The following is a 21,023-nucleotide window of genomic DNA, read 5'->3' as shown; positions in this document are numbered from 1 at the left end:
TCAGATACTAACATACTCATGACTCAAAGATATTCTTCAGTTATGAAAAGATTTTCAAGATATCATGTGGTGACTATACAGGAGGTAAGATGGTCATTGTTTTTATTTCATTGTTTTTGTTGAATAGCAATTAGACATCGTAGTACGTCTTTTGGCGAAAACTCCATGTAAACATTCCAATGGAGCAGCAACAGCATGATTTTGAAGATGACCGCTGTGGCAGCCATACTGGATGTCTGAGTGGCACCACTTTTATTTAGGACCAACCCAACTCTGGGACGACTGGCTGTAAAGTTTCATGGTGATCCCCCAAGAAATGAATGAGGAGTAGCAAGACTAAACTAGTGCTGACGGACAGAAGAATAATGGACAGTTGTTGTTGTTGTGGGGTTTAACGCCATATTTCAGCACACGATAGGCTATACATGGCGGCCAGTATTAATGGTGGAGGAAGAACCCAGGAAAACCCTGGAAAGAACCACTGACCCACGAGAAGCTACTGGCAAGCTTTCTCACATACCCACATTGGCTGAATCTGAGACTTGAACCACTGCAGGCAGCGGTGAGATGGCAGTGATCCGTAACGGAGAGTGCTTTAGACCACTTGGGGCCCCAATAATGGACAGAATGTTGGACAATGGAATGAGAAACAGAAAACAGACCATCCCTTAAGTTCTTCTGGTCTAGCACCAACAGAACTAAAATCATAACAGTATACAATACTCTATGAAGTAAAATTACAAGCATTAGTTCTTACATATAAATTATGATGGCAGCCATTTTAGGTGAAAAGTGATGTTTAATTTTCCTGCACTAACAGAAACCAATTTTTAGAATAAAATGTTTCTCCAGTAATACTGATCCAGTCATATTAATTAGGAGTACTATCACCTTGAAAACTTGGCATGCACAAAACTTTTTTTTTTGCAACAAAAGTGTCAACATGGGAGACAAACAAGAGTGATCAACCATTTGACAATGGCATTGGTGCAAAATCCTGTTCATGTGCCAGTTACAAGTGGAGCAGACATGCATGCTCCATCAGGTTTTAATCTAAATGTGGAGTGACTGGGACGATGTGCAGGTTCAAGATCGGGTATTACCAAAGAAATTAATTCTATTATTCTTTTTCAAAAACATTACCCGTTCATAATACATTACGAGAGAGTGAGCTAATGGTGGTACCAAGGCTTCTGCAGGAAGGTGTTTCTGGTCACACCACTGGGAGAAAAAAAATCTCTACTTTCACATATTTTCAAATATGGTGGTCCTTCTTGCAGAATGAAATCTATCCAATGATTTTTTTAAATATGAGCTAAGCATGCATCATCAGCATCTCCGAATATGTCCGGAAAAAATGCATTCATGATCATTTGAGCAGGTGGGGAGATAGCAGAATTTTGTTGGGAGTCTCTCCTGCCAAGTTCCATGGATAACTGATCCCTATTTTCCCACCTATGGAAAGCAACCAGCATTGGACAGCACTCTGATTCCATTGATTTCTGTAAGACCTGGAGAACAGGTGGGGTGGGAACATCATTTCTCACAAGACCCTTTTAATTAAAGGAAAGAGAATTGAATAATGAGGCCATCTGATGGGATTAGAGTTAAAAGTCAGGAGTTTTGTGTCTGACAAAACTGCAGAAAGTTTATGAAAAGTCACTCCTATGGGGATAAATTGGACTGAAAACAGGAGAGTAAGAACCGTACATGATGAATCTGCTGAGTCAACCAGGACATTCAGTCAACTTAGGACGTAGCAGACTAAGATTTGTCAGTTATGACACCACATGAAAAAATCTCAAAAAATCTCAAACCAAAAAGTCTATTAAACGTAAATGTTTCCTTTCCATCTTTTATTCACAAGAATCTAAATATTCATTTTTATTCTTCTGTGTTGATTATTAACACTTTTCTAAGGCTTATTTTCCCTTTCATCTTGAACATGCATCACTTTCGGGGCACCATTTAAAAAAAATTACATAATCAATAGTTTATCATGCAGATGCTTTGCATGAACAAACAGGTGCAGTTTAAAGCATCTTTGGTGCTGCTGTAAAGTTAGTCTGGTTCCTTAACTAATTTCACTAATTCTATTATGAAACCTGGATCCAAGTAAAGCACAGATGAACCAATTATCCAGATTTTTTGGCAACAATAATTTTAATGTAGATTTTGCTTGAATGCCATAAGTCCTTATTTTAAGGGGAATTTTCGTAAAACTTACAGCAAAATCATAAAAATTGGCAGGTCTGACTTCCTATGAATGACCTGGTGAAACAGCTGTGTGAGACAATTAACAAACACCGGAGATCTGTCCATATTGGATCAGTTTATCTCAAAGGATTCCTTATCCATATCCCCAACAGTACAGTGATGGAATAAACTGCCAGTTGTTGGTCAGCTATATGTCCATGGGTCCAGTTCTGAGCAGAGATGGTACTGTTATGGCCAGATTTCCCAGTACTTTAAGCGCTTAGCAAATTATATATACTAATCATTATAATATATAATGTTAAAAACAATCTACCTATCCACCATAATTTTAAAACCAGTGCAATAGGAAATGCACATATTTCTTTTGTGCCTAATAACAGACAATTGTTCTACAGAATTAATAGACAAGGCTCAGTAATGTAGCTGCACTGAATGAACAATATTATGGACCTGTGGGTAGGCTATTAAACACAGCTAACATTGTTGTTGTTGAGTTTAATTATGGTGGCGTGCACACAATTGTGCATGTGCCACTTTTTTCTGACTGCACCGCAGCCTGCTAGTTGTTCCTGGGGAAGGGAATGGTGCCACCTCCCCCAAGCTTTTATGGGTTCAAGGAACCCTGATAGTTTGGCCTCGATCTGTGGGTCCATAAAGGTCCCTTACAGTTGAATGGTTGGTTGTCATTAGTGGGAAGGAGAGCTCGGGAATGGTCCTGGTTGCTTCACATCACTGGTTTCTTGTTGCATTTGCCTGGTGTTTCTTGCGGTTTTTTACCGTTTGTTTTCTTCAAAATGTTTTAAAAAGAGTGTGTGTTCTATGCTATTTATAGAGGTTGTTAGCAGAAATCATGTATGAAGATAGATTTACAAGGTTATTATGGTATTACTAATTGAGATGTTTAGGGTGTGCTTCCTACGTTATGTTATTTATAAGTTTTTAGATATTGCCTCTTTAAGTTATTTATTTATTAATGTTTTTAGAGATTGAATGTTATTTATACTTTATTTAGCAAGAGACCGGAGTCCCAGCTAATTACTCAGTTCGTTAAGGACATCTAGGACATCCGATTTTGCGGTTTCCTTAGTTTTTTACAGGTGCTTTGTAAGTGAATTATTTATTAATATTTTTTTTTAATTGAATGATATGTTATGGGTTTTTATGTGGGGGCTTCTAAATTTATTTAGCTAGTTACTGTGTCTTTTGGTTATTGTGGGTGATAGTAATTATATTTTGTTCCTAAGTCCTGCTGAGTCTATGAATTTATTTATATTTTTATATGCTGATTGTTTATTTTTATTAGAGTCCATAAGTAACTCTGGGTATGTGTGTGGTGATCCAATCTCTTTTTGGTTTTTGATAAATATTTTCCTAGCGGGTTGATATTTTGGGCATATATTGAATATGTGGTGTAGATCTTCGGTGGTGTGGCAGTTAAAGCAGTTAATGGTTGCTAGTTTGGGTCCTATAAACCTTCCAAAACTGCTTGCTAGTTTAGTTTTTCCAGTTATTATCCTGTTTATGGTTTTCTGTTCTAAATAGGTACCCTTAGGTAGCTGTATGTTCCTATCTACGGTTTTTGGGGTTTCATGGTGCTTTTTACCTTTTGTGGAGGAGTTCCAAAAATCTTGCCATTTTTGGTCAATATCTGTTTGTGCAAAGCTTTGTGCTTCTGTAGAGCTATAGTTAAGCTTGATAGAATTTTGATCTCCTAGTTTGGTTTGTGCAACTTTGTCTGCTGTTTCGTTGTCAGAGATTCCAATGTGTGACAATATCCACATGAGCTCGACTAATTGATGTGCTGTGGTGATATCGTCGATTAATTGGCATGCTCTGTCGAGGAATTGTTCCCTAGAGTGTGTATTGCGATTTTGGATCAATTTGATAATGCTTAGGGAATCGCTTATAATGACTGCTTTAGATATTTGGTTGTCTTTGATCCATTGTAGTGATTCAAGTATAGCCCAGAATTCAGTGGTGTAAATGGAGCAATAGTCAGGTAATCTGGATCACCGCCAACATGCTTATCATATGAAGTTAGACAAATCAAAGGTCTCGTCAGGATTTTAAACTTGGAGTCCAGGACTCCCATTTTGGTAAAAATAAGAGTCCCACCAGCAAAAATTACTGTCCCCTCCTGAACTATCATATGAAGTCAGACTGAACAAGAAAATTCCTAAATGAGAAAACTCTCTGGAATGGGGAAAATGCATCACACATGTTTTTGTAATGTCTTGAAAAGGAGCCTGCAATCTAGCATGAGCGGAAGTTGTAAATGATGTAAAGACTTGATTTGGAGAAAACAATCCCTCTAACCAATGCAAGATCACTCTTGCCCAAGTACCACCTAAAGACCAGTTTAGGGCTAGATTTGTGATGTTTTATTTTTATTCCTAATGTATTATGATTGGATAAAATATCTAAGAAACATCTTTCTGGAAAAAGTTTTTTTAAAAACGACATTATACCATAATCAGATTACAAATGTCAGTTATAATCTACCAAAAGTAAAACCAGTGATAACAGGTAAATATTAAATTAAGTAAAATCTTTGTGTTAATAATTGCTAACTGACATACCTTTTCATAACAAGGAACAGTGTTTGGTTCCTCCCTATTCCATCAGGGTTCAGTCGCTTTGGAAGGGCTGCAGGGTACTGTTCTAATCCTTCTGGGAGCTGGGGAAAAGGGTCCACGAAAACGCCCCACATGTTAACAATATTTGGATGTGGTGGTAAACTTTTTTTCCTCACTTTGTTTCTGAAAATACATTTGGAGTAACCAGTAAAAAGTAATCTAGATCTGACAAAAAATGTGTTTGGAAGAACAGCAAATTGCAAAGTTAAATTATGTTTCTCGAAGAAAACCTACCCTATCAAATTAACATCAGAAAAAGTGCTACTACCTCTAGAATCTAGCAATTATAGAAAAATTAAATTTTTTTCTTTTTCACCTACATTCCATATGCATAAAAGTAAGAAACACTTCCCTACCTTAAATTGTACCTCCCTCACAACAGCTAGAGTGATACCTTAAAAATACTGAGGCAGACTAAACAACAAGCACTCATGTGACATTATCACCACCTGTGGTTGCTTCTGTACAATTCAATTAGAGATATTATCTGCTGACAAATATTCTACAACAATACATTTACACTTATTACAGTTGCAGTTATATTTTTATTTACTGTAAACTGAATGGTTATTGCATTCAGTGCATTTGCTATTTTATTAAAACACTTTAATAATAAGGTACATATGTAATAGTTCTCTCCCTTTAAGACTCTTTGAAAATGGAAAACCTCACTTCTGTAAATGCATTTTGTTTCATTCCAAATGAACAAAGATAACAGGAAATGAGGAAACATTGCAAATAAGAATTAGGGGTGAAACGATTCACTGACGAATCAATACTTTTGCTCTAATGATACACATATCAATATAAGTAGTGGAAAATCTATACAAAACAATACTTACCACATGCAAATTATTTTAATCTTCAGCAATCAAAAATTGTATTAGTTGTTTGATTTGTTGTTCTTTAAGCTGAGAATTCATCTGAGACATTTATGCTGGGGTGTATTGTCAGAGCCAATTGAGTACCAAAAAGTTGGAATTTGCTGACACCATATGGTGTCGACAAAGGGTAGCAACTTACTATCCAGACTATCAAACTTAAAGGTCTTTACATTGGGCCATAGTTGCATGAAACCAATAGGAAGATGATTTACTTTCTCAGAAATTATGAGTATAACATACTGTATGTCTTTAATATGTAACAGATGAGACAAAACTACAGCATTGATGAAATTTGATCTGGAACTTGCCATTTGTATGGCTAGTCATAAGAAAAATGGTTGTTAAAATAAATTTGATTGGCGCATTGTGCCCTGGAACAAGCATTATGTCATAATTTGAACTTGCATCAAGGAAGTTTTACAAATGCATGTTTAAAATATGAACCACCTAGAAACCCCAAAATGGTTGATTCCCAGGTGGTACATCTTCAGATGAGGATTTCATTTGGCAAATACTGGCTGATAATAGCTATGATGACAATCATTCTTAAAGTTATGAGCTATAAAACACTGGAGTTGGGAAAAGCATTAATGGAGATGCCAGTGAGTGATTTTGAGCCTGAAAAAAGGAGTTAAATACGAATCCGATGTATGTGCTGGATGGACACAATTTGATGGCATGCCAGTCAATTACCCTTTCAGCAAACATAGAAAAGGCAGGATACTGAACCAAATCAAAATAAATTCATGCGGGATCATGTGCAACAAAACTATATTTCCTTATCTGGGTCAAGATAATCTGAATAAATAAGAATGAAAAAATTAAAATAAGAAGTAATGATTTTTTATTAGAAATACCTGTCTGGTGGCTAAAGTGAGTCCTGTGTGTGATTTGGATTTTTAAAGTAGCTTTAACAATTTTTCAGTCCTATCGCTACGATGTCTGTAGTGTGGCAGTTTATACTATTGTCTAGCACTGGTGCACCATGACACAGACATGTAGCATGATGTCCCACCCAGTCACATTATCCTGACACCAGACCATACAGTCCTAACACTAACCTCTTAATGCTGAGTGGTAAGCGAGGCATCTGCCAGTACCATTTTTATAAGTCTTTGGTAGGACTTGGCCAGGCTTCGAACCTGTGACCTCCCGCATCCGAGGCAGATACTCTAACCACTTAAGCCATGAAGTAAAACCTGCATCTGACGAAAAAGCCTTATAAGACCTAAAATGTTGAATACAAATCACTGACAACTAACAGGCAGTCTGTTTGAAAGTATATTTTTTGGCCTTGTCATGGATGAGACTGGCATATATATAGGAAATACAACCAGTAAATCACATAAAAGGGCACCACATACTACTGACAAACCTTCTAAAAATGAAAGACTATCAAGTTAACATGTGTATTGATAATGTATCATATTGTAGACTGTTTATCATGAATTGTATCAATAAGTGGCACAGGTGTATCATTTCACCCCTAATAAAAATGCATTTCCAAGAAATTAAATGAAAAACAAAGAGATGAAAGTTGAAATGCAACATAAGTGGAATACAAATGAAGTTAATTCTGCTTTTAAATTTAAACAAAGCGCAAACTAAATGCAGATTTGGTAAAATTTCTCTTTTCAGGGTCTCATGACTTCCATGAACAGTGTTATCATAATCCACAATCCACACCCTAAATACACCCGTATGCAGCTGACCGCATCTCAAACGGATTAAGGGTAAAAGAATTACATGGAAGAAAAGAAAATGGAAACAATGTCAGTCATGCTACACACCCATTTTCCCACTCCTTCATTTGTGCATGAGTTGCAGCAAGCTGGGCTGGAACCATTTCTTTTTCCATCTCTCTCAATATGGCACTGGCCTTGGACTCTATCTGATAGTTGTACATGATTTTGATGGCCAAATTGTATTCTGGGTGAGCTGTCTCATGTCCAAAATGTCCAGCTGAGAAGAAAAAAAAAAGGAAATCTATACAAATTTCAACTTGAAATATAAGTGTTTCAAGGAATGTGGTGTCCTTACAGTGAATGACTGTAAAAACTGTAAACATGGATGTATTGTAACACAGTTCAAATACAGAAACTTCTGCAGAACATAACTGACTTTCAGAAAGGTTACTACACAACTTAACTTAAAATGCCATAGCTGCAAGACTAACACCAATGTCAAGACAGTAATGCAGAGAGCAAAAACCCAATTTCACACTAATGCAAAGTTTGGGCAAATTTAGTTTAAAATTCCCCCATGATAAGCACACCCCCGAAAATAAATTGCTGTCCTCTATGATTCAACATATAGAGGAAATACTGCATTCATAAATGACATGTAATATGGGTTTATGAAAAGAATTTCTTTAAAACGTGTAAATATATCTAAATTATGATTGGATTCAAACTACAGTACTCCCCCTTTATAAGGTTGTCCATGGGAGCTGTAGTATATAATACACAAAGTACTGGGTCAGAAGTGAATAACGTGCTGATATCATTGTAGGAAAACTAATTTTAACACAATTTTCTAATGAATCTCCTGACAAAAATATGAAAGAAACTGAACTTACACATCTAATACTTGGTAAATGATCCCTTGGTTCTTATCATAGTTTGTAAGCACTTAAATATGGATTCCTGAGGTCTTCTTGTTAAGATTGACTCAAAAGAGTCCAAAATTTTAAGAATGATATGAATGTGATCTGACCAAGATTGGGTTTAATATAGTTTCTTTCAAGCTCAGATTAATTTGTCATATATTCTCAAGAATATTTTTGGTAAGGATTCAACAATTACATCATATTCCTACGTTTTGTCCCAGAAACATGGACCAGAAAAGTACCTTCCTGTAACGTTAATTCCATCTGGAATCTCTTTTACAGTAACTTACAAATTTTCATCAAAAAGCTGATACACCTGTCAGAGTCATTTTACACTGTTCATTTATGCCTCTCTTTAAACCATGAAATCTGATGCATGATACAAGAAATCATAGTTGGCTTCATTCATCTCTTTAACGTAAATTCTTTAAATTGTCAGTTGACAATGAACAGTCTCGTTAAAAGTTACAGTGCTGGTCTGGTGGTCTGCAAAGCTTCCCTACAATTGTCTAAAGTTTAAATGAACAAGATGAAAATGCAAACAATCAACCATCTTGCTCCTGATTTTTGGTCTCCCTGCTCATTTTTTTATTAGCTTCTTTTTATGAAACCTATTCAACAGATTTTGTATCATCAATTGTAACATTGCAGATTTTGTATCATCAACTGTAACATTGCAGATTTTGTATTATCAATTGTAACATTGCAGATTTTGTATCATCAATTGTAACATTGCAGATTTTGTATCATCAATTGTAACATTGCAGATTTTGAATTATCAACTGTAACATTCCAGATTTTGTATTATCAACTGTAACATTCCAGATTTTGTATCATCAATTGTAACATTGCAGATTTTGTATCATCAATTGTAACATTGCAGATTTTGTATCATCAATTGTAACATTCCAGTTATTTCAGATATTTTGTCCACCCCAAAAATCTTTTGGGGCTAACTGATTTTTTTGTCTGCTTCTAACCGTTGATCAATTCTTTCCTGTGAGGCACAATCATCACCAAAGCAATAAAATATCTATCACTACAAATTTACAATTTAAGGCAAGATGTTCATTAGCACACACATAAAATCAAGCTTAAAGAATAATTTATTTAATTTGTATCCATAAAGTGACCATAATTCATTAAATAACAAAAATAATTCTAACTCAGTTGTATAGCAATGTTTGACCAGATAACATACCATTTAAGGAAATAGAACACATGACTATACTTACCTTGTAATAAAATTAGTGTCATAATAAGGGGCCTTACAGTGAGGGAGTGCTTTAACACTTTGCCAAGTCCAATATTCTGCCACAATCTGTCTTTGCTAAGACAAATTTGGCCACAATCTGTCTTTGCTAAGACCAAATATTTTGCCATAATCTGTCTTGGCCAAGTCCAATATTTTGCCATAATCTGTCTTTGCTAAGACCAATATTTTACCACAATCTGTCTTTACTATAACCAGGCTACAATGTATTTACCAGTTGACTTTTACAAAAGGTCAAGCTGGTACAACAACAATGAGAAAAACTTTGATAAATAAATAGCGACAATGCATAGCAGAGTGATTCAGCATAACACCTGAATATTGCTATTTGACATTATACCAGCTATGATAAAAAGAGCCATTTAATAGCATATCCATTCTTACATTACACTTTTAAACTGCATTATAATTTCCATGCCATGATTACTATGATCAGCTGGAGAGATGACAATGTAACTGAAGTGGTGACCTCTATGATATGAAGAATAAAAGCAGTAACACCTCACCTTTTTCAGCAAAACTTTTATAAAGAAACGATAGTATGCAGCCGAGTCATTCAGAAATAACATTTTAATATTGCTTTTTGACAAAATACCAGCTATGATTAAAAAGAGCAATATTTTAGCATATCCATTCCTATATAAAATTTTTAAATTGCATTGTAATTCAAAGTCTGGTTTTTAATGTCAGTTGGAGAGATGATAATGTTCTTGTTGCTGTTGTCTTGGGGTTTAACACCATTTCTCAGTGCAAGATAGGCTATACATGACAGCAAGCATAACAGGTGGAGGAAGAACCCAACTCCCAGTAAGAGCCACTGGGCAGTTACTGGCAATTCTTCACACATACCCTCAATTTAGCCAAGCCCAAGACCTGAACCCAAATGGATAGAGATGATATGGCAGTGATCAGTAACGGGGAGATTACAATGCAATTTAAGTGGTGATTTCCATTATATCAAGAACATTAACAAAAGCCGTAATACCATAACACAATGTTCTGCCACACATTGTGCAATGAAGCAGTTTGCAAATATTAATGCCTCCTTACCATTTTCTCCTTTGTCACTTTGAGAGAGAATGACAAAACTGTTCTGATCAAGGGAAAGGTTAAGGTCATGAAGATGATCATCTGCCGCAACTGTTTCGGAGCTTAGTAAGGGTCCTAACTCTGTTATTCCAAGGACATCCCCATCTGGAAATTCCACTATTGCAGATACTGACTGGTCTAGTATAATGCTGTCACCATTTAATTCAGGATCTGGTTTGTCACTGATGATGTCAATGCTCTCTGTGTCACTCTCTGACTGGTCAATCACAATGATGTCACTGTCACTGTCAGTTTCACATTTGGATTCTGGATCTGGTTTGTCACTGATGATGTCAATGCTCTCTGTGTCACTCTCTGACTGGTCAATCACAATGATGTCACTGTCACCATCAGTTTCACATTTGGATTCTGGATCTGGTTTGTCACTGATGATGTCAGTGCTCTCTGTGTCACTCTCAGACTGGTCAATCATGACGATGTCACTGTCATCTTCACTTGTTTCTGTTTAAAAGATTTAAATTTCTCCATGAATCAACCAATCAATGTAAAAACCCAAATGCTTATGATAATAAAATTGTAATTTCTGACCTCTATCCCATCACACCATAATTCCATGGAGCTGCATCCCAGATCTAGAACCTTTGTGGTGGTGAAAGTCATACCAATATTAGAGTTTCCATTAATGGACTACCAGTATATTTTATGTCTGACTTTGTCTTCATAAAGTTCAGAATTCTACAAAATGGGTGGCCAAGTAACTTCTCTTTCTTCTATCTATATGCCCAAACAAAAACCTGTCATCGCAACCATTCTGAAATGCAACCTATCTTTGCCACCAGATCCAGTTGATCTTCTATTGACTGATTTACAATAAATTTTGTAAGAAGGCTGAAACCCAAAGTCTTTTAATTACAATTGATTAATTGCAATTGATTAATTACAATCTTTAAATTACAATTAATTACAATCTTTTAATTACAACTGATTAATTACAATACTAAATACTAGCTGCATACTGAAGCAAAGAATTCCCAGTAAATTATCTTGTAGAGACTAACTTAGCAATGAATGGACAGACAAGGTAAAAACATAACAAATGAATGGACAGACAAGGTAAAAACACAACAAATTCTTTAAAATGTATATAAAATAAATATAAAGGTATGAATCATAAAATCCTTAAAAACATATTAAAGAAAATTGCATATACAATAGATGAATAATTGGACTTAAAGTCATGTGAAAGAAAATGACAAAGTCGACAAAGGCAGACTTAAGAGAACCACTAGCAATATACTATCTGGCATAAACTGGATGTGCAAACTTCTTGCACGGAAAACGTGATCTCAAAAACCTGTCATACCAATATATCCTTTTCTTTGTGAATCTGACAAAGAGATTGTATAATCTTCAATCTGTGCAAATTTCATGAATGTCTAAACACGAATTCAGTCAAAATTTAAACAACAATTGGCGACATGGTACTTTTTCCAAAACTTTTCAATAAAATGACCCTTTTGGGGGGATATGTATGCAATTAGTAGCATCATAAGAAAATGCACACCAACCTAGAAAAGACTTTGGTTTGTTGGATGCTTAGTTACAAGAAAATATCAATTAAAAAATACAGAGAAATCATTTATTTTCATGTTTTAGTGAAACATAATGCATCGTGGATGCTTATAAGGCTGAAAATCTTTCAGAGTTACTTACAAAACTGAACATCTTACATGGATACTTATAAAATTAAACAGCTTTTACAGATACTTACAGGTTAATTATATTTTAGGGATACTTACAAGACTGAACATCTTTCATGGATACTTACAAGACTGGTTGTCTTTCATGGACACATAAAAATTAATATCTTTCATGGATACTTACAAGACTGAGCATCTTTCATGGATACTTATAAAATTAAACAGCATTTACAGATACAGGTTAAATATATTTCAGGGATACTTACAAGACTGAACATCTTTCATGGATACTTACAAGACTAGTTGTTTTTCATGGATATATAAACATTAACATCTTTCATGGATACTTACAAGACTGGTTGTCTTTCATGGATGCATAAACATTAATATCTTTCATGAATACTTACAAGACTGAGCATCTTTCATGGATACTTACAAGGCTGAGCATCTTTCATGGATACTTAAATTCATGTAAGTGCCACTGAGTTCTCATAAAGTTGAATATCTGTCATGATCACTTACATTCATTTATTTTAAACATTTTGTTAAAAATAACTCTTAAATAAATTCATTGATGTGCCACTGGGTTCTTATAAGTATCAACATGTTTCCAGGATACTTAAACTCACTGTAGTGGCCTTCATGGGTACTGTCATGGCTGAAAGCATTCATGGATACTCATGGTCACAGAAGTATGTTTGTATTCTTATATGGTTAACATCTCTCGTGGATACTTGAATTTGTTTTAGTGAATTCTGGTTAATATACAGTCAAACATCTTCATGGATACTTAAGTTAACAGAATTTACTTGAATGGATACTTATATGGCTGAAGACTTTCGTTGATATTTAACCAGACCGAAAACTTTCTGTTGTACAAGATGCAATTTCCTATTTCAAGTTGAAAAAGGGCGGGTTAAAGGACAATATGTCAGTACCCGTTTTGACCCTCAATTTTACATCTCTGGGGGATACACTGTTAAGATTACTATAAAATAATTTCGGGGTGGGTGGGTGGGGGGACTGTATTAAGCAAACTTTTCTACCTCCAAAAATTGACTGCTTAGCACATGTTATACTTTGTATGACTTGCAAAATCATAAACAAAACACTTTCCAAAGACAACATACATGGCACCACTACTGTAAAAGTGATATACCTACATATCACTGCTTGCTAATGCATGTGAACAAAAATATACCCCCATATGAATTTGCTAATGCATGCCTTACCCGCGACGACATTTGCTTCAGATGCTGGTATTGACTGAACTTTGAGTCTGGCCTCGTACACCGCAGCATAGCATCCCTGTCCAATCATCTTTCCAAGCTGGAAACTGTCTAGAGATAGATATGGAAACTGCCCCAGTTGGAAATCTGATTTGTATTTTTGGGATGTCTTGCCCATTTCCTGCAGCAAAAGAGGTGTAAGCATACACTTTAGGACTAAATAAATTCAAGAAATTGTACTTTTATGGTGGAAACTATCATGTTAGAAAGTACACTGAGTATTACCATATATAATCATTTAAAAGTCCATGCAAACACCACAGACCCAGATCTGCCATCACAAACTGCATAACAATATCACAATAATTCTTGAGACATTTTACTGAATGTACAAGATATATTCAACAAAGATATGCCTTATGAATCCTATCCTACCAAAATGTAACAGATACACAACAAATGAAACTAGATTAAGTTAAATGAGGTACTGCATGCACATTATAATAGCTGTCAGTTGTTCAGCAAGCCAAATAAGTAGCAGTGGGAGGGGAGAATTTTAATCGTTTTGATTAATCTGTATAACTACAATTATTATAAACCATGTACATGTTGAGAATTTTCATAAATGTTATAACCCTGATCAGATGATAAGAAATAATATACGGTGATATTTTAGTGTTAAACTTAAATGGGGATGGACAGGCCTTTTCTGTGTGCTCCAAAGTAGAATTTAAACTGCAATTATATCACTAATAACACTGTAAAAACATTTATACTTGAACATTTGTAGATCTTTTTGTTACTAAACAGAATAAACAGATCTCACTCTAATTTGATCCATAACAATCTCCTCCTCCTCTTTTTTGAAACTACTTAGTACGGCCAATCCAGCAAAAGCGAAAAGTGGAGATGAGCCACGTCCCCATGACCTCTGTGCCGCCTGTCGTCTCAACTCACTTGCCAGAGACTGGTAGTAAACTCTGGGTATGATCTTGCTGAAAAGGGTGCTGTTACTGTGAACAAATTGGGGAGGCTGGTGGGAGACTTGATGACTGACATCTTTCTGATGCTGAAAAACCTGTCAAATCAAATGCCAAAAAATTTCAAGTACGAAATCAAAATATTAACATTAAGATAAATCTATATCATTATTAATTTTTGCTCTATTTTGTACAAATCATTTGGGGATTATAAGCAGTTTCTGAAAGGTAAGGCCACAGAATATGCTGATAAGTAAAAATACCAGGTATAATTCATATCCAATGATGTTTCAATTGTCTGCATTTACTCATCAATGCAGTTTTCTTTTATTTAATAAAAATAAATTGGGAAGTCTATCTTGGACCTTTTGAAACAATGGTTTATATAATAATATTTGAACTATATTTTTAATTATCTTATCTAAAATCTTTATGTTATATACCTATGAAATTTTGTTTTACATCTTTACCTTGAACCATGTATCATGTAGACATGTATCATGCAGGTTTACATGTGATCTGATTAAATTAGTCAGATCTGCTCTGTCCAAAATGATGGTCTGGCAGTGACTGCTTAGGGGTCATGTTATGGTGATCTCTGTAATCACCATAACTGCTAATTATATCAGCCAATCAGATGAAGTCTTATATATTTGCATTTGGGAGACTAACCATTATAGCTGAAGAACATCAGTGTGTCTATCGAGTTGATTCACTTTCAAATTTCTGAAAGCTGCATTTCCAATGGCTAACTCAAAGGTCACCAGAACATGACCCCTAGCAGTCACTGTCAGGTCTTCAACCAGGACAGTGGAGATCTGATTTTAATCAAACTGGGTTTACATGCTGGCATTTAATCAGAATTGTTCATTTGCAGAAAATCTGTTGCATTTATCATCTCTGGAACCTGACACTGATCTGGTACTTTATTGACAGAACAGTGTCGAGCACACTGTTAAATGCAATACATTTATACACATCAACTAGTAAGCATCGATAGTAGATATCAAATGACACATTTTGTTGCCTGAGAAATTTTAAATTTATATGCATACTCCCAGTTTGAAGAATCCAAATTCCTTGTCCAGTTGGATGCTCTCTGGCAAAAACTTTTTGCCAAAATACATGATATCATGACTGTCAGCAATCAAATCTCATGTCATCACCAACCAAGCCAATAATAGTGTGGGAATGGGTCATTAACGGAATGTCATTGCTAAGAAATTTGCCCCCACAATGAAAAGAATCAGGTCCTATAAACAATTATGTCCTATTTTTTCTTTCAAAAACAGGACTACGATTTGAAAATACTCTTTATCTTAATTTACCAAATCAGAATTTGCCAATCTCTATCAAGGTTTATAAAGTAGGTGACACAGTTGTGTTTGACTGCACTGTCCTGAATACAAGTTTAAGGCTAAGTATCATATATGCATTTCCACACATCATACAGTCCATACAATACAATTCACTTCCGCACACAGAATGTAAAGTGTGTTTGATTATAGTTTAATAGGTTTATATTTATTTTATTTTTAAATAACTGTATCCTGTACAAGGTGGACCACCAACCTGAAGAAAGCAAATGCCAAATCTGAGAGAATCAGGTACACAGATAAACAGTACCAATATATGACAGTACAACATATATCAATGGTACTGAACTATTTTCAAACCCAGTAAAATTCCCTACCTCGTCAAAGTTTCACATAATTTTTAAAATTTGAATTTGTAAGAAGAGTTGATTTAAGCCTAATCATCCTCTAAGAAAAAAAGATTCCACTGCTAGGACATTCATCTTCTAATGTATTTATGTTGCAGCAGCTGCAGATCAGTGTTGTGAAAATGGACTGAATGGAAAGGAAATGTAAACTTAGAAACGTTAAAAAAAAAAGTGATGTTGGCAGCTTTATGTTCTCCTGGTCATCACAGAAAACAGTTGTTGAATGAAACAGAAAAAGATTATTGGACTCTCCAAATGGTTTCCCATTAAATGGATGGAAAAATTAGTGGCTTGAGAAGAAAAAATGCTTTACTCAGCAGCGATACCATTCAATGTAAAAATGAGTCATGTGCTAAAGGTAAACTAGTCTTTACAAATGAAACTTTGTTTTGGAAGATCATTTTAAAAATTATTATCCAGTACTGATCAATTTAACTTTTAGAAATTAAAAGTATTTTATTCATCTTTCTTCAACCTAGTCCTTCAACACAAGACATATGATATTTTTGTTTTGGTGCAATGTCTTACTTCCTTAATAATAACCTTGTGTAGTGTGTTTCCATGGTAATTTAAAGGAGAAGAGGTACATTTCAGGAATATCTCACACAAATGGCATCCCATATCAACAGTCTTCTACAAACTTAAATCTAATTGATTATACTTTCTTTGCTGTCTTTATCCTGATGGAATCAATATTTGACAGTAACAACAGGATGCATTTTCATGTTCCGTTCAGGTGGTTGGAATGCGATGGAAGCAGGGAAGGCTGAAATCAGAGTTGAAGCATGTTTCTTTAACAAAATAAATAAAACTATACTGATATTGAAGTGTGTGTTCAGAGAGATTCCTTTTGATCAAGATCTTTATAATCCTTTTCGCCCATGTCAGCATTCCCAGCTTCCAACGCATTGCAACCAACTGAAATGAAGGTCAATGAAACTTGAAAACAAGTCCATTTGATTGTGAGAATTTGAATTTATTCAAAAAATAGACATCAAAGTACGTAAAGTTTAGCCCAAATCAACATGCCTCTAATTTGTGGAAGGACATCAATATGTGCGAAATATTCTTGAGACTTTGGTCTCATTCCAATATCTGTCAACGGTCAACATCAGAACACACTAAACTATGCCATTATTTAGGCGGTAAAATGTAGCACCAAAACATAAATAACATGTAATACATCCTACACTGTATCTTCCAGGCTTTCTTTTATTTTTGTATAGAAAAAAATTCTATTATTTATTATTCGGTCTTGAAAAATATATTTTCTATTTGTAACTGAAATTTCTTTACTTTCTGCACAATGCATTCATTTGGTTTAAAGCAGTTTGGGATTCTTGGTACTGTTTTAAGATGTACCAACAAAGTCGTTTAAATGTGTTACCTTTGTGTATGCTCTGTGCCATGTGCAGGTGTGCTGTTTTTAGTAATGTATATTTTATCAAAACAGTACATTATAAGCAAATAAAAGAAATGTAACATGAAATAATTATTAGGATAAAAAATACAACTTATCACGCCTTACAATGTAAGACGTATACACTGATATTTATGTTCTTTGAGTCGACCCAAAGAATAGAAATGTCAGCGTAGACGTTTTACACGGTTTTTAACCACAAAATTAAACTAGATTCAGTTATGAGCTCATACGAGCAAATCTGGACCCCCCAAAAAAGAGGTCTAACTAGACTTCAATTTTATTTCGTTACATACCTGGCACTGACTCTTGACTTTTATTCCTTGATGCGGCTTGAAGATGTCCCGAACGAATTCTTTTCCAGCTTGGATCAAGCGAGTAAATGCTATTCGTGCTGTCATCTCAGTGCCTGGCGCCGCGGCAAGGGCCACTAAGGGCCCTTTCGCGGCGAAAGTGCTAAATACAGTCAATTTGGATACTGAATTGAAACGAAAATATGAATAAATATTATTTCAACTCGAAATTACGCAGCAATCAAAATGTATCTCGAAATGTCAAGGGCATCTATGGGATTTTGTTACATACTAAACTACAAATAGGAGCGAATAGGAAAAGCGAAAAGTTGCGACAAGGAACTTGCACCCCCGTCAAACGGAACACAATTAATAATTTCTAGATGTACAGTTTAGGATACAATGATATTTGGAACGAATATGAGAATTAATAGGTGAAAAAAATTAAGAGACAATAAATTAAATTGTATTACTCTGAATGATTCGAGTGAGGAAACAGGTCAAAAGATATAGAACTCACAATTCGACCCTTTGTAAAACAGAAAAGCATGTCTTCGCAGGAACTAACAGAAGTGTAGTTTTTATCAAGGCGATCTTACGAGATTTGATTTATGTCCCAATAATTATAAATATTTAAATTGATTTCGTACTTTAGTGTTTTTTAATTCAAAACAAAGCTCTTTAACTATGCCGATAATAATACACTTTTATATATACAGGAAAACGATGAGATATTCAAATCAACCCAGGAAAAAGCGAGCCTGATTAAATTGTTTTCGTACTATCAAAAAGTAAGCAAATCCTGACAAACTCAAATAAAAGACAAAACAATGTTCAGCAAATATACAAAATAAAGCCAGTTTTAATGTTGGATGATACATCAACAAAAGCTAATGATTCTGACGAGGTCGTGAAGTAGTATCATTATGTGGTGTTTGGATTTCGGAAGATGCATAGCTGGTATGGGCCTACTACATGATTGTATTACTTTTACCCTGATCGTCACACGCCTGTGTATACGGTATGTGGCAGCAAAAGGGAATTCTTACTCTCTCTATCTACCTTGCAATATCGACTAGCGTAAAACGATGTAGCTATTATTATTTGTATCTTTCTGTTGAAAATGCAGTTGATAATTTTGGGAAGAACAGTTACAACACCCTTTGGATTCGTAAACGATTGTGCAAAGCAAAATCTACTGGCAGTCAGGCCAATATATTAGTAATGATTGTGACTATGCTACATGTAGGAAGATTCCTCTTAATCATGACTATACGAATAGGATTGTTTATAGCCACTATACTCCATAAAATCTTCTGCTTTTATAACAAAATTTCTTCTGTGTAGCTATATTATAAACTCAATTTGGAAAGTCTTTTTGATAATGTTATATTAAACAATTACCGCAGTATATGTAATAGCGAAAAATCGCAAATTGATGCGCATATTATGATTTTCAAAAAAATTATGAGTATATCCAATTTAGTGATGTGACGCGAATTTGATTTTTAACGTAGCTTTAACAGTTTGTTCAGTCATATCGCTACCATGCCTGCAATGTGGCAGTTTATAGTGATGTCCAGCACTGGGGCATCATGCTGCAGACATGTAGCATGATGTCCCACCCAGTCACATTATCCTGACATCAGGCCGACCAGACCTAACACTAACTCCTAATGCTGAACGCCAAGCGAGGCAGCTGTTAGTACCATTTTTGTAAGTCATTGGTATGACTCGGCCGGGGATCGAACCCACGACCTCCCGCATCTTAGGCGGACGCTCTAACCATCAGGCCACCGGAGCGGTATATCCAATTTAGGGATTACATTATATTAACAATGGAGTGTGTGTAACATTACAGAAAAGATTGAGTCTCTGTCTCGTTTAAATGCGACGTCGCAAAGCAGCGCGTAATTAACTGGAACTTCTTTGCGAGTACATGGATGCACTCAAACATGTAATAGATTATGACAGTAGTGACAATGCGCATAGAAAGACCTTAGAGAGAGAGACTAGAACAAACCATTGCACCGCTGATTAAACCAACAAAACTGGTTGTAGCCAAGACCACGGAAGCTATGGAACCAACAAAGTCGGGGAAATCACTACCGCGATGACGGGAACACAACAACAACCTGGTCAGATCAGCGTGCGCCAGCACAATAAGCGCTGATACAAAACAGTTAGAGAAAATGCATGAGGAAGTTGGAGAGACACTTGCATGTATTCCACAAGAAAAGCGTCCCCTGTACAAATCAAAGTTGGATTTGCCTGTTCAAAAGTTTACTGCGGACGTACGGCATATTATGTATCGTAATGTCTTAGATTTTGCCGCTTATAGCCCCCACCCCTTCCAGACTGGGAACAGTATTACCGAAGCATAAAATCGCATGAGTATAAACCCTATCGTGCCAAAGAGTGAATGGCCTAGATGGGCATTTCTATTGTGGGTTGGACTTTACAAGTTAACCAGTAAACTTCAGGATATATGGACAGATTTTGATGAAATGGTTCATGTATATAGAGATGATCATTAAAAGGCAGTGCCATAATGAATGCTTTTAAGCATACAGACAGAAAATTTGAGCAGAAATGTCTGAATCTAGTCAATTTCCTAAGGAGTCTCAAGAAGAGGATTTACCTAAGGTGGAAATATATCTCTCCCCATTGGAGGAAGGTCTCCCACAGGAATCATCCGCACCCTCATTTGGAAGAGGTATTGATGGTCTTGCACGCAAATGTGGAAAACTAGAGGTTTATTAGCATATAAATGATTCAGATGTTTGTCTCTTAACCAACAACAGATAAATAAACTAGTAGGGTCAGTTTACGCGCGCAGCAATGCACCAAAAAGTCAGCAATGCGGCCGAATCGATTTATCAGCGATTGCTCACCAGCGACATCATGAACTCGGAGACGTTTCCTTTGTAAATGCAAGAAGTCAGCGAAAACATCAATGCTGTCAATAACTCCGATGATAAATTCTGAGGAGATTAAAATAATTCGTGTT

General features: G+C 35.5%; 1 protein-coding gene across 1 annotated transcript in view; it reads right to left on the bottom strand.

The window, feature by feature from the left end:
* LOC149774425 (serine/threonine-protein kinase PINK1, mitochondrial-like) overlaps positions 1 to 18,292 on the bottom strand; it is a 37,798-nt gene extending 19,506 nt beyond the window's left edge. Inside the window, exons 1-6 of the mRNA XM_089945233.1 lie at positions 18,017 to 18,292; positions 14,424 to 14,675; positions 13,601 to 13,778; positions 10,669 to 11,169; positions 7,528 to 7,699; positions 4,797 to 4,976 (exon numbers count right to left, since the gene is read on the bottom strand). Coding sequence (XP_089801359.1) covers positions 4,797 to 4,976; positions 7,528 to 7,699; positions 10,669 to 11,169; positions 13,601 to 13,778; positions 14,424 to 14,675; positions 18,017 to 18,121 — 1,388 coding nt within the window. The 5' untranslated portion in view covers positions 18,122 to 18,292. The remainder of the gene's footprint in view (positions 1 to 4,796; positions 4,977 to 7,527; positions 7,700 to 10,668; positions 11,170 to 13,600; positions 13,779 to 14,423; positions 14,676 to 18,016) is intronic.
* Between the last annotated feature and the right edge of the window lie 2,731 nt (positions 18,293 to 21,023).

Source organism: Sinohyriopsis cumingii, unplaced genomic scaffold (assembly GCF_028554795.1).
Source record: "Sinohyriopsis cumingii isolate HCF-2022 unplaced genomic scaffold, ASM2855479v2 utg000229l, whole genome shotgun sequence".
Taxonomy (NCBI): domain Eukaryota; kingdom Metazoa; phylum Mollusca; class Bivalvia; order Unionida; family Unionidae; genus Sinohyriopsis; species Sinohyriopsis cumingii.
The sequence above is the reverse complement of the archived record's forward strand: the minus strand, read 5'-3'. Positions and strand labels throughout refer to the sequence as shown.